The following is a 25,960-nucleotide window of genomic DNA, read 5'->3' on the forward strand; positions in this document are numbered from 1 at the left end:
TTCATTAGACTTTTGGGAAAGTTATGCTGAAAAGACTGGTCCAGTAAAAAACACACAAACCAGGGTGAAAAAAGGACACTTTGCCTTGGAGAGCGTATTTAACTTGGAAATAAAGACAGAGTAAGATCTGCTTTGCCTCATTAGGAAAACAACAGCAGCCCAGAGTTGTTCCAAAGTGGGCATCTCACTCCCTCTGAAGATGGTGGACTCTCCTTCCTTGGAGGTTTTCAAGCAGAGGTTGACTGGTCACCTGTCAGGTATTCTTGAGCTGTGATTCCCACATTGCAGGGGATTGGACTAGATGCCCCTTGGGGTCTCTTCTGATTGCACAAGTCTATGTTTCTATGTAGCAAGTTTTCATTCAGTGGCTAGCCCAGCAGAGGGCCCTTCTGTCAAGTATTACAGAGAGAGCCACCAGGGTTGGTGGTGGGGAAGAACTGTGGACTCTCCTCCTCCGCCTCCTCTTCTCTATATCTCATAGTCCCCATCTGGACAGTCTGAAGAGAAACCTTCCAGCAGGCTCCCTATTCAACAGAGAAAAAGTTAGACACACACACAAAGGAAAGGCATTTATTTATTCCGTTTCAAAATGACCTGCAGCAGGAGAAGCAGAAAGAAGTAACCATCAAGCTGCCTGTATTTTATTCCTTTTCCACTTTTTATTACATCGCAAGGGGAGCCAGGCGCTTGTGGATGTCAGCCTTTGAAACAGCCTTGAAAGGGGATCTGGGGCTCCCCAGCAGAAGCTGTTGATGGCACCAGAGTGGTTGGCGGTTGGGGATATTCTTTGACTCAAGGATGCAGTTCCTGATCAACAGACCTCATTGGGATTCTTCCGGAAGCGACAAAACATTTGCACAGAAGGCAGCTGTCACCTTGTGCGGGATCCTAGCAGAGTAGAGGCAGGAGCATCTTTCCTGGGGAGGGGGCGCCTCTAAAGATTCCTCCTTTCCTGGACTGATGATTTCCAAGTTCACCATGAAGCTGTTTCTGGTGATCCTCCAGATGGTTACAAGTAAGTGGCTGTTTCTTTTTTTAAAAAAACAACAACACAAACCCACCCTTTTCTCCTCTTGCACAGAACCCAACATATCAGTCATGGGAGGGGAAATGTTAAGTGCTGGGTTGCCCAGATGGGTTGGCGCTGATGGGTTGGTAAAAGGCAGAATATTTATTTATTTATTTTCTAGCCCATCTTTTCCTCCAAGGGGCTCAAGGTGGCTTGGTTCTCCTCCCCCTCCTCATTTAATCCCCACAATGACCCTGTGAGGTTGGTTAGGCTGAGAAGCAGTGACTGCTGGCCCAGGGTCACCCAGTGAGGGATTTGAACCCTCGTCTCTCCCAGGTCCTGGTCTGACACTCTAACCACTACGCCACACTGGCTCTCAACCCTCTTTGGACCACAACTCTAGATCAGTTTGCATCATCAAATGGCTCCCCTGGCTGGAAACGATGGGAGTTTGGAGGGCGTCAGGTAGGGGAATGGCAGCACCTGGTCAGTTTCATGCAAACTGGTCATTGACACTCAATTTCAATTTCTCTCAGGACATCTCCCCCACCCCCCATCAGAGCTGGCAGTCTCTCACCCTTTTTCGAACACCCTCCCTTGGGGAGTGTTCCCTCAGCCTCCTCTCCTCTCGCCTCTCCTTGGGAGAGCAGTCTTCTGAGCAGCCGCTGCTGCCATCCCTGGTCTCTGAGCTGTACCCCCTGCCCCAAAGAGAGGTGCCTCCTCACACTGACCCACAGGGGCCTGGAAAGAGGATGCCCCCAGCTGGCCAAAGGTGAACGTGAGACCAGCACCTTACCTTGGGAGGCAGCAACATGCTGTGCCTACATGTTGGAAAGACTCCCCTTCAGCTCCCAGGTAGACCTTGCACACAACAAGGACAAGATAGGCCAGCACACTGCCTGTCTGCCCAGTCTCCCACTTGTCCATCCCTTCCCAACAGCAAGGGCTGGCAGACTGGCTGGCTGGGCTCTCTCACCCGCTTGCTTGCTTACTCGAAAGCTTCCTCAGCTCCTGGCAATCAGCCCCAGAGGCACCATTTGCCTGCGGAACTTGTAGTCAGGTCAGGGCTGCTGCAACGAACAGCTGTAGAAGCCTTTGGAAGGCAAAGACACAAAAGGGCATCAGAGGAGGGAGGAAAGAGGAAAGAAGGACAGAGGCCAGTGTTGCTCATGGCACCCCTGGCCAGCATTCAAGGCACCCCAGGGTGCCATAGCCCCCTGGTCGAAAACCACTGGTTTAGGCCAATGTCTCATCTAGTTCAGCATCCTCTTCTCCCAGTGTCCAAACAAATGCCCCCAAGGGGAATCTGCAAGCAGGACCAGAGCAGGAGCGGACTTGGGACTTTCACATTTCAGCAGAGCCCTGTGAGAGGCCAAAATTCAGCATCCCTCTTGCCTTCTGTTCTGCTCAATTCTCTATGTCATAGTTGTGGTGCCCTGTGTCTCCCTCTGGGCTTGCACTGCCTTAAATCTCCCCTCCTCCCATGATCTCCTCAACCAGAAGCATTGTGTGAACCCATTCCTTCGAGTGTCTTCACCCCCAAAAGAATGTAACCCTGAGCATTTCTTTATCCATTTGGTATTTGTGGCAGCTGACCCCCCCCTTTCCTTCAGCTCTGCGGATGTCGTGTCCTTCCTTTGCATGAGTGAGTCTGTCTGTGATGCTCAGAAATGCTTGAGTGATCCAGCCATTCAGCACGGATCCTGCGAAGTCTGCTTGCGTCAACATTTGCTGGGAACGTTGGTCCACTGCTAATGGATTAAATGATCTTCTGCTCCTACAGTTGTTAGGAGTCTGGAAACAGCAATGACGATTCCACGCTGTGATTGTCTTCTACAATATTCCACTATTGCATCCACACATTTTGTTCAATGAGTGTACGACACTTGCTTGCCTGTGCGTGCAAACTGTTGAGATGTACATTCATACAATCATGGAGAGGCAAATTTCCTGTTGAGCCACCCTCTGGCTTCTGAGACTTCAGAATGTGGGCAGCCAGTGTGGTATTGTGGTCAGAATGTTGGCCTAGGACTTAGGAGAGTCTAGGGTTCAAATCCCCACCCAGTTACGAAGCTCATTGGTCAACCTTGGGCCAGTCAGTCTCTCTTAGCCTAACCTACCTCACAGGGTTGTTGTGGGGAGAAAATGAAATGGGAGGAGGAATCTCATGTGACACCACCTTGCGCTCCCTGGAGGAAAGGTGGGATGGAAATCTAATAAACAAATGGCACTGGCCCATTAAATCGGTCCGGCCCTAGTATTGGGCAAAGTGGGCTGCCTGCCTCAGGTAGCAGATGCTGGGGGAAGTGGGAGGGCAGTGGTGGCAGATCCATGGCTGTTTTCTTCTGTACTGAAGTGTAGGTAGGTTCCCATGGGGCAAGGCACAGTGATAATAGCAAGAACCTTTATTGAACTACATAACTGGGAAACAGAAGCAAAGCAACTGCTTATACAGTGGTACCTCGGGTTACAGACGCTTCAGGTTACAGACTTGGCTAACCTAGAAATAGTACCTCAGGTTAAGAACTTTGCTTCAGCATGAGAACAGAAATTGTGTCACCGTAGCACGGTGGCAGTAGGAGGCCCCATTAGCTAAAGTGGTACCTCAGGTTAAGAACAGTTTCTGGTTAAGAACAGACCTCTGGAACAATTAAGTTCTTAACCCGAGGTACCACTGTACAGTCATACCTCGGGATGAATATGCTTCAGCTTAAATATTTTTGGGTTGTGCTCCGCAGCGACCCGGAAGTAATGGAGCGCGTTACGTATGGGTTTCGCCGCTCGTGCATGCGCATGCGCATATGCTCAAAATGGCGTCACGCGCATGTGTGGAAGCGGCGAAACACGACCTGTGCACGCGCAGTCGCATCTTACGTTCGCTTCAGGATGCGAACGGGGCTCTGGAACGGATCCCGTTCGCATCCAGAGGTACCATTGTATACATTTCTGAAACCCTGGGCCACTCCCACTCCCAAAATGATTGGCTGTCTAAACTTCCAAACTGCGAATCATGACTCAGAGTTCAAGGGTCAATGGCAGAGGCCCAAATCCTGAAATGTTCTGTGATTAGACAACATGTATCGTATCAGAACACAGGAGCTCAGATTCCTTAGTCCAGACTCAAGCTCAGGCAAACACAGACCAATGAATACATAACATGTATCCCGTGGCCAGCTAAATTAGGAGGTTGCCGTCAGATGCCATGAAGAGTGTGGACCACTCACTGGGCTTGCCGTAGAATTCAGCTGCCAGTCTGGTCAAGTTCTGTAGGTGGAAAAGACCCCCCATTTTGCCCTGCCCTGCAGGAAGCAAAACGCAGTTACATTTTAAAATCATAGAATTGCACAGTTGAAAGGGATCCCTAAGGGTCCTTTAGTCCAACCCGCTGCATCGCAGGAATTGCATGCTAAACAGTCCCAGGCAAATGGCCATCCAACCTCTCTTTGAAAAGCTCCAATGATGGAGCGTGCACCACCTTCTGACAGAGTCCAAACGTTGCTGACGATCACCAAAAACGGTCACACTTGGGCCATCTATTGGAAACCTCCCCCCCCCCGCTTTAGAAGGTGCTCAGATGTTGACAGCTGGACTCATACTTCTGGTATTCTTTATGGTCCAGACTCCCAACAACTCCTGGACCAGCTCTCATGTTTGGAGAGCGATTAATCAAAGCTGCAGGGAAACTTTTGCTCCAGGCTCAGGACTTTTAAGTAGTTTGCAGAAGGTTGATTTAACTCCTGCAGTTGGGATTTAGGATCCTCCCCCTGTCCCCAAATTCTCCCCAAGAGCAAACATTTCAGATACAAACAATAGTAAATTTGGGTAAGCTGCTGTTGGGCCTCAAAGGGACAGGTTTTTTTTTTGCAGAGCTTCAGGCCTTCCCAAATATTTGCAGTCTATTTCTAACTTTGGCGAAGAGTAGTCAACAAGGCAGTTGAAATGTGGGCCATAATTCAGAGCTGATGTGGAAAAAATGCCTTGCCTGTAAGCGAACAATAGCTCATGGGATGTCAACTTTGGGAATTTTTTCAGGTCCTCTCCCCCCTCCCCGTCCCAATGTGATGATCTTTCTTGCACGTAGACCTGGTCTCGAATCCTCAGGATGACTCTGGCCCAGTAGAGCAAACCTCTAGCTTCTTGCTGCCTGCTCGGGGGCATCTAATGGACTGCAGTCGGTCATTGTTTGAGCAAGCTAGATTAGAATCACAGGATCATAGAACTGTAGAGCTGGAAGGTAGCCCAAGGGTCATCTAGTCCAGCCCCCCCCCCCCCCCGCAATGCAGAAATCACTGCTCAAGAATCCAGTGAATCATAGACTCAAAGAATTGTAGAGTCCAACGCCCTGCAATGAGGGAATCATAGCACAGTCCAACTGGGGACGGTGAGTCCCACCTGCAAATCCCAGGTCCTAATCTGACACTCTAACCACTACACAACACAGCCCTTGTGACAGAATAGACTTTGGTTTTAATTGCCTGTGACGACACCTCCTAGATCAAAACTCACATTTCTGAAGGGCGGAACACAAGCCCCTTGAGAGTGGTGTAGTGGTTAAGGTATAGGACCAGGATGTGGAAGACCCGGGTTCAAATCCCCCACTCGGCCATGAAGCTCACTGAATGTGACGTTGGGAGTCAGTCACTGCTGCTCAGCCTAACCTGCCTTGCAGGGCTGTTGTGAATACAATATGAGAGGGGGGAGAGCCATGTATGCCACCTGGAGCTCCTTGGAGGAAAGGTGGGCTATCAAGGCATAAATAAACATAAACAAACAAGCAAAATGACTGTGAAGCCCCCATGGCTAGTGGACATCATCATTTTGAATAGGGCCAGCCTGCTCCCCCAGGAGTTAGTCTTCCTGACTCCTGGTACTCCCTCCTAGGGACATTCCCTATACTTGCAAGACTAGCACTCTTTATATGCTCAGGGAAAGCATGTCAATATTACTGTCTAAGGATGAAGAAGCGGGATATAATATTTCTGGTGTTTTGTCTCAAATTCCCCTTTGACAGAGGCTTTTCTGGCTGACTCTCATCCAGATCATGGCGGCTGTTCTTCCGGAATGTTCCCATGCGAAAACATGACCGTTTGCTTACCTCAGCTTCTCCATTGCAATGGGGTGATCAACTGCGACAACGGAGCCGACGAAGAGAACTGTGGTAATTTCTTCTTAGACTCTGTGAGGCTTTCCCCTCTCAAGAGGTGGCCAAAGAAAGCATTCTGACCTTTGATGGCTCAGGGAGCCTTCAGAGATTCCTAGAATCACAGGATAGTAGAGTTGGAAGGAATCCTCAAGTCATCGAATTCAGCCCCCTGCAGTGAAGAAATCAGTGGCGTAGCGTGGGGGGTGCAGGGGGGCCCGGCTGCACTGGGCGCAACATCTGGGGGTTAGGGTTAGGGGGCGCAAATCCATGGGTTAGGGGGCGCAAATCCATGGGTTAGGGGGCACAAATCCATGGGTTAGGGGGCGCAAATTACTTGCCTTGCCCCGGGTGCTGACAACCCACGCTACGCCACTGGAAGAAATCACAGGTCGAGAATCTCTGACGGACAGTCATCCAACCTCTGTTTATAAACCTCCAATCACAGAATTGTAGCATTACGAAGATAAAGCTCAGCTATGAGATTCAGGTTTTCGGTGGCCCCAGAGTTCAGGCCTCCTGAAGTCCAAAGTTGGTGGCAACTGTTAAGGAGAAACTTTAGGATAACCTTTGGTTTCCACTTCTCAAGTTGGGAATGCAGGTGTATGTATGGGAAGAAGGGAACTTGGTGGTCTTGGTACATGGGCCAAGGCTCCCTGACAAAGAGCGCCAGTGTGGTGTAGTGGTTAGAGCACCAGACTAAGACCTGGGAGAGACGAGGGTTCAAATCCCCACTTGGCCATGCAGCTCATTGGATGACCCTGGAGGCCAGTCACTGCCTCTCAGCTTAACCTACCACACAGGGATGTTGTTGTAAGGCTAAAATGGGGAGGGGGAGTACATAGGCTATCATGAGCTCCCTGGAGGAAAAGTGGGCTCTATAACTAACTAACTAACTAACTAACTAACTAACTAACTAACTAACTATGCTAAGTACTGAGGGAGAGGATGAAGCTCAGATGCCCGAACTTCCATCCATAACAGAATCTAAATCCTTCCTTACAGTGAATGATGTTGGGTGGCCCAAGATTTTCAATGAACTTCTCAGCAACAACGGCAAGAGCAGCAGCAGGACAAGTGATGGATCGAGAGTGGCCAACTGCAGTGAGTATATTTTTGTGTGCGGCCACATTCACACCATCCACAGCACAGAGATGGGCTAGATGACCCTTGGGGGAGTCCCTGCAATTATATGATTCTGCAATTGTTTCCATCCATAGCCATCTTCACCCTGCCATCCCTTTTCCTGCCTAATCTGCCCCCCCCCATCTTGTTCCTTGTGCAAAATCATCATTATTCCATTTCTGGACTCTTAGCTGGCCTTCCGCTCTGTTCCCTCAGCCCTAAATCAGTACCCAGCTGGATGCGGGTGTTTGGGGACCGCCGTGAACTGTCAGGATCGGGGCCTACGTGCCGTACCCCAGGTCTCACCCAGCGTGACAGAGCTGTGAGTAATGGCGGGTGAGATTTCCCTGCCATCCTAGTCCTTGGGCAGCCGACACAGGGGTGGAGGAGGAATACCATGGGGGCATAGCTGTCAACTTTTCCCTTTTCTTGCGAGGAATCCTATTCAGAATAAGGGAAGTTTTCTCTAAAATGGGAAATGTTGACAGCTATGCATGGGGTGGGGGTGGGGGTGGGGTGGTGGCTTCATTCAACAGCAAGGAGCTAAGGCTACTCAGGCCAAAGCCACTCTCCGCACCCCAAGGCAGGTGGAAATATGTAGGGCAGAGGAAATGGCACTCCTGCATTGCAAGCGGTTGCACTAGACCAGGCTTGGGGTCCCTTCCAAGATTCTATGATTCTGTACACAGGTGTGATGTTGGCACCTGCCAGATCCTCCTGATAGGTGGGCTCACAAGTGGGGTGGTGATTTTAAATTCAGGCATAGAGCAATGGGGTTAAACTGCAGGGAGAAAGGTTGATACCGCGAGGTAGGAGAGTTGTAGAGTTGGAAGGGGCCACAAGGGTTATCTAGTCCAACCCTTTGCAATAATGCAGGAATCACGGCTAACTTCTTATCTTTTTAAAAAGAGCAGTTAAGAATCTGACCAGCAGCCATTTAAGCATTGAAATCAGTGGGGATGGAAAGTGCTCAACTTTGACTGGATTTTGCCTGGAGGTTTCTGTCTGTCATTTTGTTAATTTCACCAATATCTTTAACTGGGAGTGTTGGGAAAAGGTAATTTAAAAATATATAAATTTGATATATTTTTTTGCAGTCACATCTGATTTTTGTCCAAAGATTAATTCCTTCCCCCCCACCCCATCCACCAATGGCACTCCAGCCCTCCATTCTGGGTCGTTCAGTTGTTAGGGACGACTCTGGGCATTCAGCAAAATTTTCTGATTATGCTGTCTCTAGGTCTACACCTAAAGTGTGAATCCATCCAACAGGTGTTTATAGACACCTGTTTCATACAGGTGCCCTCATAAGAGGGCCAGGATTGACCGTGCCTCTGTGGTGCACATACATTCATTTGCAAACTTGGGTTTGTTGCTGTGTAATGTGTGAAACCACCTTCGCAGCTGCTGGAGTCACTTTTTGTTCTATTTTTCCTAGAGATCTGAAGAATAATGAGATCATTTCCCTGCTGGACTATCAGTTCATTGCCTACGAGCAACTGGAGTTACTGTAAGTATGATACCCAATCTCTACATTTCTGCAACTTGCAGGGGGTTTGGACTAGATGACCCTTTGGACCCTTCCAACTCTGCAGTCCAATGATTGTATGAACTGCACGGCCTATGCAGGGGATTTGATACCAGCCTTAAAAAAACCTGCATTTTAGAACCCTCTGTTTTCATAGTGTTCTTTTTTAAAACAACAACAACAATGAAATGTCTCCAGCCTGGAATTAAATGTTCCTGAGCCAATGTGGAACCCTCAGGTGTAAAATCCAACTAATCCAACAATGAACGCTGGTCTTTGCGATCATTGCATTGCAGGGGGTTGGACTGCAAGACTCTTGGGGTGGCTTCCCATGCCACAATTCTACGATTCCATGATTGATTTCCCAGGTCCTGGTGGGAGGGGGCAGGAATACCATGGATTCAATATTAATCCTGAGGATATCTCTCTTTTGTATAATTTTCTTTCCAAACAGCTTCTTACAAGATAACAGGATCCAGTCAATATCCGCCTCTGCATTTGCTGGACTTGTCAAGCTCAAGAAGCTGTGAGTGACGAGCTTTGGTTTTGCTGCATGGGATCAGGCAGGTCATGCAAAAAGGAAAGAAAGACTTCGGGGGGGGCGGAGCGGGGCAGGGAATCACCTTGCCAACCCCAGCTTTATACATTCCAGTAGGTTAACAGGGTGTCAGGGACTGGCTGGACACACGAGTGGTGTCTGGAAGAAGTGGCATTGAGGACTGATGTGGAAGATGGAATCAGTGATCTGGGGGATCCAGTAACAGCCAGGAGACAAGAGGCAGAGGCAGGAGAAGCTGCAGGCTTGGAGAGGGAAGAACAGGTGCAGGAGGACAGAGAGATATAATAATAATAATAATAATAATAATAATAATAATAATAATAATTTATTATTTATACCCTGCCCATCTGGCTGAGTTTCCCCAGCCACTCTGGGCGGCTCCCAAGGTAAAGGTAAAGGGACCCCTGACCATTAGATCCAGTCGTGGCCGACTCTGGGGTTGCGGTGTTCATCTCGCTTTATTGGCCAAGGGAGCCGGCGTACAGCTTCCGGGTCATGGGGCCAGCATGACTAAGCCGCATCTGGCGAACCAGAGCAGCACATGGAAACGCCGTTTACCTTCCCGCCGGAGCGGTACCTATTTATCTACTTGCACTTTGACGTGCTTTTGAACTGCTAGGTTGGCAGGAGCTGGGACCGAGCAATGGGAGCTCACCCTGTCGCGGGGATTCGAACTGCCGACCTTCTGATCTGCAAGCCCTAGGCTCTATGGTTTAACCCACAGGGCCACCCACGTCCCAGGGCAGCTCCCAGTCAAGTGTTAAAAACAATACAGTATTAAATATTAAAAACTTCCCTAAACAGGGCTGCCTATGACTTCGTATTGTCTATGGATGGCTTGGAGGTAGGAGGCTCTACACATGCTTTGTCTGGGGCAAAGAGAGCTTTGCCCTCGTGTGGCCCCTTCCTTGCTGGATGCAGAGCTCTGCTTCTTTACCCCTCACCCCATTGAGAGCCCAGCCCCACACCTCAGCGGATCCTTCCCCTTTCCCCATCTGCTTCTCCCACCAGGCTCCTTCCAGGTACCAGGTGTGGTTGTTTTCCAGTAGAAATAATGACCTCCCCCCCCCCCCCCAGATCAGGCACATACCTGTAAAACCAGAATGCTGGAAAGAGACCTCTATTGTCTATTCCTCATAGGAGTTAGGAAGCCTGAACCTTGACTGTATTATCCAGAACAAACCCAACCCTTCCCTTGTCATTCCAGGTATCTCAGTTCCAACAACATTACTCATCTGAAGCCTCACATCTTCCACAACTTGTTTCGTCTCAAATGGCTGTAAGTACATAGAATCATAGAACTGTGGAGTTGGAAGGGACCACGAGAGTCAACTAGTCCAGCCCCCCGCCATGCAGGAATCTTTTGCCCCATGTGGGGCTCAAACCCTCGACCCTGAGATTAAATGTCTCATGCTGGATGGAGGTATATCAGTAAGCTCACCATACCATGATCTCCATTTCGCCCCACCCTAGAATCCTGGAGAACAACAACATAACTGAAATCCTTGCAACTGCTTTTGAGGGGCTGAAATCGCTTCTATTTCTGTAAGTATGGAGTTTATGGGGGGGCAGGGAGGGAAGGGGGTACTGGAGTCTTGCTTGCACATCCTCTGCTCCAGATTCTGTCCTGGGAATGATGTCATGCTTAAATGAAATCTGCATGTGTTTTAAGCCGGGGACACTCACAGTCTTTAATTCACAGCAAGCAAATACAGGCAGAATATTAAGTTACACTCGGACTATAGAGCCATAGAATTGTGGTGCTGAAAGCTTGGCTTTGGCTGGGCTTCCTTCTCCAACCCCCTTACAATGAATCCCTGACAGGTGGCCATCTGGACCTACACTGGCTCCCAGTATATTTCCGAGCATAATTCAAAGTGTTGGTGCTGACCTTTAAAGCCCTAAACGGCCTCGGCCCAGTATACCTGAAGGAGCATCTCCACCCCCATCATTCTGCCTGGACACTAAGGTCCAGCGCCGAGGGCCTTCTGGCAATTCCCTCACTGCGAGAAGCCAAGTTACAGGGAAACAGGCAGAGGGCCTTCTCGGTAGTGGCGCCCGCCCTGTGCAACGCCCTCCCATCAGATGTCAAAGAGAAAAACAACTACCAGACTTTTAGAAGACATCTGAAGGCAGCCCTGTTTAGGGAAGCTTTTAATGTTTAATAGATTATTGTATTTTAATATTCTGTTGGAAGCCGCCCAGAATGGCTGGGGAAACCCAGCCAGATGGGCGGGGTATAAATAACAAATTAATTATTATTATTATTATTATTATTATTATTATTATTATTATTATTATTATTATTATGCCTTGGTTTAAAAGTCTCCATAGGAGAGCTCACTACCCCCTGAAAGAGTCTGTTTTGCTGCTGAACACCCCATCACCAACCCTAAACCTAACTGCATTACAGCATTGCCAATTCTGTTTTCAGTTCCTTTCCTTATACAGTGGTACCTCGGGTTAAGTACTTAATTTGTTCTGGAGGTCCGTTCTTAACCTGAAACTGTTCTTAACCTGAGGTATCACTTTAGCTAATGGGGCCTCCCACTGCCGCCACACAATTTCTGTTCTCATCCTGCGGCAAAGTTCTCAACCCAAGGTACTATTTCTGGGTTAGTGAAGTCTGTAGCCTGAAGCGTATGTAACCTGAAGTGTATGTAACCTGAGGTATCACTGTAATCCCTGGCATGGACTGTTTCTATTTTCATGGGTGCACATTGTCCATCACCATTGATCCCTTTGTCCTTCCATTCCAGGGACCTGCACAACAACCTCCTGAGAGGCCTCCCCAACACGTCGATTTGTTCAGAAATGCCAAAGCTGAACTGGTTGTGAGTTCCCCCTCTTTGGATTTTGGGAACAGAAGACCAGGAGGGGCCCATTTGACTTGGGCAAGGTTCAGCCATCCTCTGCATTCAGCTCTGCTCTGGAGAGCTGCTTTGGCTAGAGGGTGGGTGGGATTGGAGAAGGGGTCAGCAGGCCCTGTTTAAGGAGAGACGGCACGCAGAGGGACATGCTGCTGTTGTCTGCCCGCACCCACGTAGAGGAGGGTCACCCGTCTCAGCCTCCTTTTTGAAGACTGTGGAGGGTTTGGCTGGTTGTGGATGGAGGGGTCAGGCCTTGGCACCCTGGCTGGGTGCAGAGAAGGGCTGTGACAGGCAACATCAAATAGAAAGATTCGGTATTGTTCAAATCCTTTTACAAAGGCAAGGATGGTTTTCTGGTGGTGGCCCATCTACATTATATATTTAAAGCACTCTGTGGTCATGGATTCCCTCAAAGAATCCTGGGAAGTGTAGTTTGTTAATGTTGCTGAGAGTCACTAAGAGATCCCTCTTCCCCTCGTGGAGCTACAATTCCCAGAAGGCGAGAGGGATCGATGTGTTTCCTGCAGTTCAGGGGGTTGGACTACATCAGTTCTATGATTCTACGATGGATAAACCACCTGCAGCTCTCTGAGAGGTCTCCTAGTGCCCTTAACAAACTACAGTTCCCAGGATTAAAAAAAAATTCACTGCTTGCTTTCTCCACCATCCAGGGATCTTGAGGGCAACCAGCTTCACACTCTGCAAAGTTCCAGCTTCCGAGGATGCAATGAAGTCACTGTTCTGTGAGTGTAACTGTCTTCCTTCCTTCCCCTCGTAATTCTCTTTGTTTTTCATGCACACAGCCTTAGCTGCACAAATCGCAATCTGTTGGGATCCCAAACGATTAGAATAATAGAATCAAGGAATGGTAGAGCTGGAAGGGGTCACGTAATTCAGTCATACCCTCCAGTATTTCTTTGATGAGAATAGAGGCATCCTAAAGAAAAGCAGGACATTCCGGGATGAAATATACTCGGAGTCGAGTGTGGATTTCATACTCTTTATTCAGCTCATAGTAGTGAGGAATGGAAGTTCCCCCGAAATGTCTGCTTTATATACATTATTTACACAATGGGCCCCACGTGATTGGCTCATTATGGGATTCTCCTGTGCCAATCAGGTTGCAGATTCACTTCCACCTGGAGTTAGATTGGGTGGCTCCTGCGGACCAATCAGACTGCTGCATTCTGGATCCTATTGTTCTAGGACCAATCAGACTGCTGCAATTTGGATCCTATTCAACTCAGTACATAACATGGGATCAAATCAGAAACCGGGACGGCTTCTGTAAATCTGGGACTGTCCCTGGGAAATATGGACACTTGGAGGGTCTGCTACCTGAACCTCCCGTGACAGAGTTGGATACAGAAGCACCCCCAAACTGCGAGCCTGCTCCTTCAGGGGGCGTGCCACTGCATTCAGGGCAGGCAACTTAGCAATCTCTCAGACACGGGAACAGCTCATCCACAAGGTCTCCATCCTGCCAGGATTCAAGCTCAGCTCCTTTTTTCTCATCCATGACGAAGCCAAGAGTTTCTTCTGCAGAACGTGCAGGGCTGACCCACATTCCACTTTTCTGAAGTGTGACAGTTTTGTTGCCTCCCTTGGAGAGGATTCAATCCACTTCCCTTGCATTGTGTATATCATCCCGGTACACATGACAAATTCCCCTAAGACGGGGGAACGAAAGGCAGCCTTGGAATGTCCAGTTCCTCATGTCCAGCTCTCAAGAGTCAAAAGAAACACAGCTCTTGACTTGCTTCTGTGGATATTCAAAGAGGGTGAGCCAGCCTTAGCAAGTCGTTGGCCACACTTGAACCAGTCTCTTTTTGTTCCGTGCAGAGAACGTGAAATCCATGTAGGCAGGGACAGGATTAGGCCTTCTGGCTCTGAATCTGAGCTCTGTCCACTTCCGTGTGGGATGTCAGCAAGATGAGGAGGGCGATTGAGGGGATCAAGGGTCTGGGAACCAAGTCTTATGAGGAATGGTTGATGGAATTGCACATGTTTAGCTTGGAGAAGAGTTGATGGAGAGGTGATATGAGAGCCACCTTCAAATACCCCATGGAAGATGGAGCAAGCCTGTTTTCTGCAGCTGCAGAGTGTAGGACCCAAACTGACAGATTAATACAGTGGTTCTCAAACTTTTTGTTTCACGGGCCACACTTTCAGAATAAAAAATTGCTCATGCCCCACCAATTACTTTTTTTATTGACAAGAAATACATTGGAAAACAAAAATAGAACACATATAATATGATTGTGGGACATCCAGGAAGTATAAAACAATGCAGCTACATAAGAACATGAATCATTCCCAAAATATAATATTGATTGCCCTTGAATCTTCCTGCCACACTTACCATCCTTTCCTGCCACACCAGTATGGTGCACCACATCCTTTGAGAACCACTGGATTAACAGAATCATAGAACTGTAGAGTTTGAAGGCACCCCCCAGGGTCATCTAGTCCAACCCCTTGCAATGTGGGAATCGTGGCTGAAGAATCTCTGATGGGTGGCCATTCAACCCTTGTTTAAAACCCTCCAGGGAAGGAGAGTCCACCACCTTCAGAGGGAATCTGTCCCACTGTCAAACAGCTCTTACTGTCAGAGAGTCCTTCCTAAGGCTTAGTCGGGCTCTCCTTTCTTGTCATTTGAATCCATTGGCTCGGCGCCTTCTCTCTGGAGCAGCAGAAAACAAGCTTGCTCCACAAAGCACCGTTCCCCGCCCCCCCCCCCACCTCAGGTGAGGGTTTCAGCAAGAGCTCCCCAAGGTATAATTGGGCTCATGGAACCCAGAGTCTCTGCGCCATCAGACTTCCCATCAGCGTGACGTCTCCATCATCTGTGGCTTTGCCCAGGAGTGTGATCCCCAAGACCTTCTCATGTCAACATCGCAGAAAGATAAACACAGGGAAGATGGGAGGCGTAAACACCCCCTGCCATTGACCCTGCCCCAGTGACAGTTTTATAGGGGAGATGAAGCAGACGAAGACCTTCTGTGTGAACCAGGGAATGATGTAGCTCTTGCCCCCTCCATCTCCTCACTGTCTTCACTGCTGAAGGCTAAATCCCAAAGGAGCCAGGATGCAAGAGAGAGGCTTTCCTCCCTGTGAGAGGCTCCTCTGAGCCACACATGAGAAGAGCTCTGCTGGGTCAGTGTTATGTACTGAGTTGAATAGGATCCAAACTGCAGCAGTCTGATTGGTCCTAGAACAATAGGATCCAAATTGCAGCAGTCTGATTGGTCCTAGAACAATAGGATTCAGAATGCAGCAGTCTGATTGGTCCAAGAACAATGCAGCAGTATGATTGGTTGGCAGGAACCACCCAATCATGCTCCAGATATAAGTGAATCCACAACCTGATTGGCTTACAGTAGAATTCCAGAATTAACCAATAATGTGCAGCCCATTGTGTAAATAATATATATAAAGCAGATACTTTGAGGGGACTTTTATTCCATAACAGTCAGGCAAGTGGCCCAACTTACCCAACATCCTGTTCTCAAGGTAGCCAACATTCTAGGAATACAGATAGACTGCCTCTGGGTCTGGAGGTTCCATGCAAGCAGCAGAAGAGCCCCGACGGATCAGGTCAATGGTCCATTTAGCCCAGCATCCTTTTCTCTCACAGAGGCCAGCCAAATGACCCCATGGGGATACCCCACAAGTAGGACCTGAGCACAAGATCACTCTTTGCCTCACGTGGCTGTTGTGGGGATTAAATGAGGAGGCCAAGAACCATGTGTGCCAGTTGTGAAGGTGGCGAGACTGAGGGTGGCAGTGTGGTGTAGTGGTTAGAGTGTTGGGCTAGGACAACTCCACTTGGCCACTGCATCTCAGCCTAGCCTAACTCACAGGGTTGTTGTGGGGGTTAACTGAGGAGAAGGGGAGAACAACACTTTGAGCGACTTGAAGGAAAGGTCGTACAGTGGTGCCTCGCAAGACGAAATCAATTCATTCCGCAAGTTTTTTCGCCTTGCGGTTTTTTTCGTCTTGCGAAGCACGGTTTCGGAAAAGTTTTGGAAAAGCTTCAAAAATCACCAAAGTCTTCAAAAACCTCAAAAAAGGCTACCACACAGCGTGCTATGAGTTGCTCCTCGAAGTCAAGTTGCAACTGTATTAACGGTTTTAAGAAAAAGGAAACAAACTTGCAAGACGTTTCTGTCTTGCGAAGCAAGCCCATAGGGAAAATCGTCTTGCGAAGCAACTCAAAAAACCAAAAACCCTTTCGTCTTGCGAGTTTTCCGTCTTGCGAGGCATTCGTCTTGCGAGGTACCACTGTATATAAATGAGAATGAATGGATAATATAACCTTTTTTAAAAAAAGAAGGGGGGAGAATAACACATGATAAACCTATGCTCATCTTTGCTTGCCTTTGTCTTCCAGGGTGCTGAACAGGAATAAGATTGAGCGGATCCAGGCAGGGACTTTTTCCAACCTCAACAGCCTGGTGGAACTGTAAGTGTATCCGGCAGGCCTTCACGATAACTGGCCAGGCCTTGCCTAGCCAGTATAGTTTATTGCTGGAGGGAGAAAATCCAAGTGGTGCCTCCCACTGACACCTGCTCCATGTTACCTAACCTGAAAAGGTTGATTTGGATTCATTTATTTTGACATTTCTACATTGCCCTCTCTCTGCTGCCCACTTACATCTTCTGGCTGAGAGTTGTTAGGAGATTCCCAAGTCCCACCGCAGAATTACAGTTCCCAGAGTTCCCTGGGAAGAGAGGCAGGGCAGTGTAGTGCTTAGAGTGCCAGACTAGGACCTGGGAGAACATGGTTCAAATGTCTGCTTAGCCATAAAGCTCACGGGGTGTAATCTTGTGGGCTGGTTTCTGCTGATATTCGCCTGACCTACGCAAGGTTGTTGTGGAGATTAAATGAGGGGCAGGACAACCAAGGCCACCACCCTGAGCTCCTTGGAGAGAAAAAGGGAGCTGGGCATGTTTAGCCTGGAGAAGAGGAGGTTAAGGGGTGATATGATAGCCATGTTCAAATATATAAAAGGATGTCACATAGAGGAGGGAGAAAGGTTGTTTTCTGCTGCTCCAGAGAAGCGGACACGGAGCAATGGATCCAAACTACAAGAAAGAAGATTCCACCTAAACATTAGGAAGAACTTCCTGACAGTAAGAGCTGTTCGACAGTGGAATTTGCTGCCAAGGAGTGTGGTGGAGTTTCCTACTTTGGAGGTTTTTAAGCAGAGGCTTGACAACCATATGTCAGGAGTGCTCTGATGGTGTTTCCTGCTTGGCAGGGGGTTGGACTCGATGGCCCTTGTGGTCTCTTCCAACTCTATGATTCTATGAAAAAACTGGGATAGAAATGCAATCCATCCATGGGATTGCTAAACCTCTCTAGAAGGGGAATGGGGTGGGACTCTTTACAACTCCCAGCACACTTAACAAACTACAGCTCCCAGAATTCTTTGAGGGGGGAAACCATAATTGTTTAAAGTGGTATCGCAGCGCTTTAAATGGATGGTGTAAACATGGTCTTTGTCTCCAGCCCTGCTGCTCTCAATGACCCTTTATGTCTGAGTGGGGAATCTGCCCTTCCTGCAGCAGTCAGCCTCTGCTGAACTGCTTTTTCCAAAACCAAAATGATGGCAACCAAAGTCTCCATCCTTTCAAATCTGGAACCTCCAGGCCATTCCACTTCTCGGGAAATAAAGTACTGAATGCAACAGACCTTACCTGCAAGATGCATGCTGCTTACCATGGAGATGAAATATTGGTTTCCCTGGAGCCACCACCAAGAAGCCCCAGTATGACTGGCCCCAGGTCACCCAGTGAACTTCATGTCTGAGTGGGGATTTGAACTTGGGTCTCCCTAGTCATAGCCCAGCTCTCTAACTGCTACACCGTACTGACCTATATATTAGTATCAGGTGCAGCAGTAAAAAAATGTGGTACGCTGACTGGCTTTCCATGAATCAGCTCTTCTCAAACTTTCCTTTCTTCTCTTCCAACAGTGACTTGTCCTCCAACAGGCTGAAGGATCTCCTGCCGTCATCTTTCAAGGGTCTGCATGAATTGCAGCAGCTGTATGTATCTTGAAGATTTTTAAGTGGAGGTTGGGGAGCTGCTCCCAGGGATCCTTTAGCTGTGATTCCTGCATTGCAGGGGGTTGGACTAGATGACCCATGGGGTCCCTTCCAGCTCTGCAGCGCGATGCTTCTATATGAAAACAATGTAAAAAAACAAAGGTTTGATGATGGACAGGGCAGTAGCATCATAGAACAGTAGAGCTGGAAGGGGCATCTAGCTGAACTCCTTGGAATGTTGGAATCATTGACTGTAATCAAACCTCAAAGCAGTTTGCAAAACCATCTGTCTGTAAGGCATCAGGTGCTTAATGTTACTGCCTTCAAATTCATTAGCAAGAATAACTTAAAGGTGCACAGAAACGAAACGTCAAAGTTTTCAAAATATCAAATGCAACTTCTGAAATCTGTGTTTTTATAAATTATGTTTATTAAGCAGATTCCTTTCAAAGGCATCACCCACCAATCTATGTCTTTCCCCTCCTTGCAGGAATATTTCAAATAACCCTCTGCACCAGATCTATCCAGATGAATTTGACGATGTCCCTCTCCTGCGCTCTCTGTAAGTGTCCCAAGCAGCAAAACCCTGATTGGTTGGTTTTCCTGCTGATGCAAACCTCCTTAAATCCTTCCTTGCAAGAGGCAGCTCACCTTTGTTGTTGCTGTTCGTTTTGTAGGAGCTTGGAAGGACTGGAGATCCCCAACATTCACAGCCGCATGTTTGAGAAGCTCACCGATCTGCATCACATGTAAGCCACCCTTTCAGAGCTTCAAAACGCAGTGTGGGGCAGCCCTCTGACACAGGGCAGGCGCTCCCTACAAAACAAGCTAGTAGTAGTTGCAATTTTCTGAGTGGGGCATGGGCAGGGCAGACTGCAGGACTGCAGGGCTTACCCAATTTCACTTTACTTCAGAGTAGGGGAGCCCTCCACATCACCCCCATTTTGCTCGTTATTTACTGCTGGCACCGTCCCTAACAGGGGTGAAAATGTAAACTTTGGGGCCCAATGACCTGGATGTACAAGTAGACTAAAAAATAAAACATACAGTGACTCCATGGCAATTCCCCGTGAAGTTCCATGACAATCTTCCTATATGCATAGAAACACAAGGTGTCATCAAGAGCTTCACGGTGGCCATGCCACCTGCAGCATAGGGAACAGCAAGCATTCCTAGTGGGTGGAGCTTAGGCAAGAGGGGTTTTTTGCCACTTATTTTTCATGCAAACTTAACCCTAGGGTTTAGGGAGAGGGTATGTGTGTGTGTGTGTCTTCTTCCATTGTGCATCAAGAGATAGAAGAAACTTGAGTCATGCGATACTTTGCTTCAGCCCTCATATCATTAGGAGAAGGAAAGAAATGTGTATAGGTAGGAATGAGGCAGGGGTTAGTTACCCCAAACTTCATCAGAAACCAGGAAGTTTTCTCAAAGAATTGTGGTTGGAAGGTACCCCCAGGGAATCGCAGCTTATCATCATTAAGTGCTGATCAGCAAGGGAATTCTCACGAAAGTGTTTCTTGCATGGTTGAGGCCAGGTGAATTCAATCTTCTAGCTGCAATTAATAAATGCAATTAGTAACACCACCACCACCAATAATAATAATAATATTTGCATTGGGTGAGAAGACTACCTCCCACCCTCTCAACTCTAAATCTCCTCCTCCGCGGCAGCTACTTCAAGAAGTTCCAGTATTGCAGTTTTGCACCCCACGTCCGTAGCTGCAAGCCCAACACCGACGGCATCTCCTCCTTTGAGAACCTCCTGGCCAGCGGCGTCCTCCGAGTCTTTGTCTGGGTCGTCGCCTTCATCACCTGCTTGGGGAACCTCTTCGTCATCCTCACCAGGTCCTTCATCACCACAGAAAACAGCAACCACGCCTTGGCCATCAAATCTCTCTGCTGTAAGCTTGGAAGGGCTGGAGAGGGGAAGTCAAGTGTTGAAGTGTCATCTAGTCCAGCTGGCTGCAACTCTGTGAGCTAAGATCAGGCTGAAGAAGAGCAGGGCAGTGGTAGTTTGACAGGCACCCGACCGTCTCCTCCTTGCCTCTCCCACAGGTGCCGACTGCCTGATGGGCATCTACCTCTTCTTCCTCGGAGCTTTTGACCTCAGGTTCTCGGGAGAGTACAACCAGCACGCCCAAACCTGGATGGCGAGTACAGCGTGCCAGCTGGTGGGCAGTCTGGCCATGCTATCCTCCGAAGTCTCGGTGTTCCAGCTGACCTACATGACCCTGGAGAAATCCTTCTCCGTCATCTTCCCCTTCAGCCACCACAGGGCCAGCAAGAAGCGGACTCTCTCCACCCTGGCGGTCATCTGGCTCCTGGGCTTCTCCCTGACTCTGGTGCCCTTTCTGTGCAAGGAGTCCTTCGGGACGTATTACGGGAGGAACGGCGTGTGCTTTCCGCTCCAATCCGACGGGACAGAGCGCCACGGGGCTCGGGTTTATTCCACGGGGATATTCCTGGGTAAGCACCTCTCACTCAGCGGGAGAGCTTTACAGATTTGGAGGGAGGGGTGGGGGGTGCCTATGCTGCTGTGTTGGATGCCAGTTTTGTTAAGGATAATGGTTGAATTTCCTGAAATGGGGATGTTTACTTACGTTAAATTTCCTTTGGCAGTAGCTCTCATGTGATTGCCTGGCTGTGAGTCATGTGAGAGAGCTATTCCATTCTGTTGTGACTGTTATTCAAGTAACTCTCGTTTTTTAACTGTCTTCTCTCTCTATCGGTGTGAGGGAGAATGGTTGCTGAGAGAAGTTTCTCTGGATACTGCTGAGGACAATGTGTGTTTCAGTGTGATCTGTCTGACGTGAAACAGACAGAGGAAGATCCCTAAACGTTAACAGGGAAAAACCTGTGCCGGAGCTCTCTATAAGGAACAAAGTGAATAAGAATGAGAATATTGTAAATATGTTCTTCACAGTTACATGTTTATGAAAGCAAAGGGCTTTTTTTACAAGTCAGATGTCAGTCAACATACTCCCAGATTTAAAACATGTTTCAGCTTTAGCAGTCCTGAGTGGCGTCTGCAGAATTCAGAGCTCTTTGAGCAATCTGTCTCCCAAAAGCAGTGATTCCACACTGTGCTCCTATTAAGGCTTCTCTTATCCCTTCCGCCCAACAGGTCTGAACCTGGTTGCCTTTGCCATCATTGTGCTGGCCTACGTGAGCATGTTCTACTCCATCCACACCACAGCAGCCAGGACAGGCGAGCGCAGCACTGTCTCTGTGGAGGTGGCCCTAGCCAAGAGATTCTTCTTCATTGTTTTCACCAATGCTCTTTGCTGGATCCCCATCTTCCTCCTCAAGCTGCTTTCGTTGCTGGACCTGGACATTCCAGGTAGATGCCTTGACCTTACTCATCTTAGAAGCATAGAGTTGTAAGTGGGAAAGGACCCCATGGGTCATCTAGTCCAGCCCCCTGCAATGCAAGAACTGCAGCTATAGAATCCCTGAAAGATGGCCACCCAGCCTCTGCTTAAAAACCTCCAATGAAAGAGTCCATCAACTTCCAAGGGGGTCTGTCAGGAAGTTCTTCCTAATGTTTAGTCGGAGGACAGTTAAGTGTTCAAAGCCCTAAAAAACTCAAGCCCCAAATACCTGAAAGGCCACATCCTTCCCTACAGATCCTCTCGGGTGCTGAGATCAGCAGAGGAGGCTCTCTTGCTAGCTTATCCACCCTTAAAGGCTCAGGAGGTGGCAGTCCAGGAGAGAGTCGTCTTTGTGGCAGCCCCTAAGCTGTGCAATTCCCTCCTCCCAGAGGTGTACCTGGCACCTTCATCGTACAGCTTTTGGAGGATGCTGAAAACACACCTCTTCACCCTGGACTTTGACATTTGAGGCGCACATTTTAAGACCCACCTTCTGTTTGTAAGCTGTTTTTAATGTTGTGTTGTAATGTTGTGAGACTCCCTGGGACCACAGGGTGCAAGGCGGGTGATTATATTAATATAAACTCCTCTTTCTGGACAGGCACTGTGACCTCTTGGGTGGTCATCTTCATCCTCCCCATCAACAGCGCTCTGAACCCGATCCTCTACACCATCACCACCACCTCCTTCCAGGAGAAGCTCAAGCAGTGTCTTCAGAAGAACAAGCCATCTCTGCAGGATACGCAAGGGAAGAGCTTTGTCTTGTTAACCGTCCACAGCAGCACCTGACATTTAGGCCTGGGGGGGGGTGTTCTTAAAAGATGTACAAGGACACTTGCGCAGGCTCCCCGTTTGTCCAAAGTGGCAGGGACTAGAAACTTTGACTGCAAGCAAAAGGGTCCACGTTCATGCTCTCTTGCACCCCCTTCTTTTTTGCCCTAGAACAATTCGGTGGCCTTCCTTGATTTCACCAGGGGATTTGCAGTCAATATTGCCAGCGGTGATATGCAGAAGAAAGTGCTCCAGGAGTCAGATGAATGGGACAGCATCTGCCCAGTTTCTTGAAGAGATCAGATTCTGTGGGAATTCCTTTGCCCTCCAGAGTGGAAAGCACATTCGTCATATGACAAAATGGTGGTGGGTGGACTCTCCTTCGTTGGAGGTTTTTAAAGAGGCTGGATAATAATCTGTCAGGGATTCTTTAGCAGTGATCCCTGCTTTGCAGGGAGTTGGACTAGATGACCCTTGGGTACCTTCCAACTTTACGATTCTGTGAAAGGGGAGGTATTTGCCCTTAAGGAAAAAGAAAAATTAAGAATCCGCTTTAGGCCAGTATCTTCCTGTTCACCATTCAGTGTCAGGACAGGGCGAACTGATGGAGCACCTCTGGATTTAATTCCACATATGGAGGGGGGAAATTCAAATTACTTTGAACTTTGTAGGTTCAAATTACTTTGAACTTTGTAGGTTTCAGGACTCTTTGATTGTGAGAGACCTTTGGCTAGTACTATAGCCTTCCTCTTATTTCCTGCAAGCACCACTTCTAAGCAGGCTTAGAAAGCACCATCACTGCAAAAAAGGCAATTGTCCATCATTTGTCAGCTCACAGAAATTCCATCTTCCATGTGACAACCCTTTGGATCTTTGAATATAGCTATCATCTCTCTTCTCAGTCTCCTCTTTGCCAGGGCAGACATACCCAATTCTCTCAACCATACCTCATAAGGCTTGGTTTCCAGACCCCTGATCATCTTGGTCTCCCTCCTCTGCACACATTCCATCTTGTCAACATCCTTCTAAAATGGTGGTGTTAATAAGGTAATTCTCATTGTCTGTATTATTATCTTTTGCATTTCATTTCCACTTGACCTCACTTGACAATTCCATCCCACCGTGACTCATAACTGTGCTTCACACACCCAACAAAGTGATTCCTGCACTGCAGGGGGTTGGACTAGATGACTTTTTGGACTTATTCCAACTCTATAATTCTATGAAGTGGACCATAATCCGCAAACGCTTATTGCAAAATATGTTTCTTAAGACTTTAAGGCAACATAATACTCTTATTTGGTTTTGCTGATTATTATTTATTACATTTATATTTACGTAGATACGCATCTTTACGTAAATATGTAAAGATTTTATATACCACCGTTATCTTCCCAGGACCTCAAAGTTCTTCTTCACGCAGCAGTTAAAACCATGGCACTCACTCCACCAGGAGGCAATGATGGCCTAAGGTAAAGGTAAAGGTACCCCTGCCCGTACGGGCCAGTCTTGCCAGACTCTAGGGTTGTGCGCCCATCTCACTCAAGAGGCCGGGGGCCAGCGCTGTCCGAAGACACTTCCGGGTCACGTGGCCAGCGTGACATCGCTGCTCTGGCGAACCAGAGCCGCACACGGAAACGCCGTTTACCTTCCCGCTTGTAAGCGGTCCCTATTTATCTACTTGCACCCGGGGGTGCTTTCGAACTGCTAGGTTGGCAGGCGCTGGGACCGAAGACGGGAGCGCACCCCGCCACAGGGATTCGAACCGCCGACCTTTCGATCGGCAAGCCCTAGGCGCTGAGGCTTTTACCCACAGCGCCACCTGCGTCCCATAATGATGGCCTAGGTGGCTTTAAAAGGGGATTAGACAAATTCATGGAGGAGAGGGCTATTGATGGCTGTTAGCCACTATTTTGGAGGCAGCGATGTTTTTTTATACCAGTTCTGGGAAGCCTCAGGAGGAGAGTTTCGCTCTTCTGCTCAGGTCCTGCTTGTGTGCTTCCCATTGGGGAATCTGGCCACTATGAGAACAGGATACAGGACTGCATGGGCTCCATATACTAGCGCTATTTTTATGTTCTTAAAACACGGAGGGGCAGGGAAGAGAGCAAGACAGGAACTGGATACAAGTGCATTTATTCCAAAAGCTGCAAAAGCAGTTCTGTGAAGTGTCACGATCTGAGCAGCTTGGGAAAGTGGGGGTGGGGGTGCGGGAAGACAAGGCATGGCTGGACTCTTTCTTCCTTTCTGAGCTCCTTGTGAGCTCCCGGTGTGTGTGGCGCCTTCTGCACATGCTCTACGGTACCCGAGGCGCTAGAGTTTGCCTCGTCCGCAGCTGCCACTTGGGTAGAGGCTCTGCAGGGCGAAAGGCAGATAGGGGAGATGTAAGGGCGGAAGCAGCGCCATCTTGAGAGAGGCTGTGCGGGCGAAGAGGAGGCCGGACTAGGAGGAAGGGCGGAAGCAGCGCCATCTGGATGAGGTGCCAGTCGCGAGGGGCTTCTTTGGAGAGGAAATGTGATCGAGTGGGAGCGGCGCCATATTGACGCTGAAGGCGTAGACGCCATCTTCGGAGAGGCTCTGGGACCGGAAGCGGGGAGCAGAAAGGGCGGAAGCAGCGCTATCTTGATGCTGAAGTCGGCGCCGACATCCTAAATGAGGGTTGGCCGACCGCCCGCGCCCGCCATCTTGTTTGGGGCCTTCTTCCTTGACAATCTCCCACGCTTCAGGACGGGGGTGGGTAGGAGGGAAATAGCCTAAACCTGACCAGCAAAGTGGTCTAAAATCTGCCCCCCCGGGGCTGAGGTCCTTGCACTGGAGGCAGGCCGATGTCCCTATATTCAGAAAGCGGAAAAAGGAGGACCTACCATTCAGCTTGATGTTGATGCCAGAAAAGGTCCTAAAACAGATCATTAAACAGTGATCTTATGAGCACTTAGAAAAGGATGCTGTGATTACAGTGGTACCTCGGGTTACAGAAGCTTCAGGTTACAGACGCTTCAGGTTACAGACTCCGCTAACCCAGAAATAGTATCTCGAGTTAAGAAAATTGCTTCAGGATGAGAACAGAAATAGTGCAGCAGCAACGCGGCGGCAGCGGGAAGCCCCATTAGCTAAAGTGGTGCTTCAGGTTAAGAACAGTTTCAGGTTCAGAACGGACCTCCGGAACGAATAAAGTGCTTAACCCGAGGTACCACTGTACTAAGAGCCAGCATGGGTTTCCCAAAAACAGGTCATACTAGACCAATTTTTTCTTTTCTTTTTTTAAAAAAAGTTACAAGGTTGGTGGTGGATCTGGGGAATGCTGTGGGCGTACTGTTTCTTGATTTCAGTAAGGATGTCGAAAAAGCCCCCCATTATATTCTTGCAGAGAAGCTGGTAAAATGTGGGCTACACAATGTTATTATTAGGTGGATTTGTACCGTATATAGTTGACTGACCAAACCCGAAGAGTTCTTCATCATCCTGGGAAAAAAGGGGCAAGTGGGGTGCCACAGGGTTCTGTCCTGGGTCCATGGTTGTTCAATGTCTTTATAA

At 48.5% G+C, this 25,960-nt stretch overlaps 1 protein-coding gene across 1 annotated transcript; it reads left to right on the forward strand.

Moving 5' to 3' along the window:
• The first annotated feature begins 285 nt into the window (after positions 1-285).
• LOC309520043 (relaxin receptor 1-like) lies at positions 286-23,089 on the forward strand. Its single transcript, XM_082201420.1, has 18 exons — positions 286-1,015; positions 6,021-6,167; positions 7,155-7,253; positions 7,491-7,596; positions 8,713-8,784; positions 9,257-9,328; positions 10,569-10,640; positions 10,835-10,906; positions 12,121-12,195; positions 12,903-12,974; positions 16,625-16,696; positions 18,213-18,284; positions 18,775-18,846; positions 18,962-19,033; positions 19,956-20,185; positions 20,340-20,750; positions 21,409-21,624; positions 22,257-23,089. The coding sequence occupies exons 1-18, from the start codon at positions 961-963 to the stop codon at positions 22,442-22,444; spliced, it is 2,175 nt and encodes a 724-aa protein (XP_082057546.1). The 5' UTR covers positions 286-960; the 3' UTR covers positions 22,445-23,089.
• The last annotated feature ends 2,871 nt before the right edge of the window (positions 23,090-25,960 follow it).

This window comes from Podarcis vaucheri (genome assembly GCF_965113315.1).
Source record: "Podarcis vaucheri genome assembly, chromosome: 15".
Taxonomy (NCBI): domain Eukaryota; kingdom Metazoa; phylum Chordata; class Lepidosauria; order Squamata; family Lacertidae; genus Podarcis; species Podarcis vaucheri.

Excerpts from the sequence above, each read along its gene's own strand:
- LOC309520043 (XM_082201420.1), top strand. The coding sequence starts at position 961 with ATGATTTCCAAGTTCACCATGAAGCTGTTTCTGGTGATCCTCCAGATG. Across the intron at positions 12,975-16,624 it reads TGCAATGAAGTCACTGTTCT|GGTGCTGAACAGGAATAAGA; the intron begins GTGAGTGTAACT and ends TTTGTCTTCCAG. Across the intron at positions 18,847-18,961 it reads GTCCCTCTCCTGCGCTCTCT|GAGCTTGGAAGGACTGGAGA; the intron begins GTAAGTGTCCCA and ends TTCGTTTTGTAG.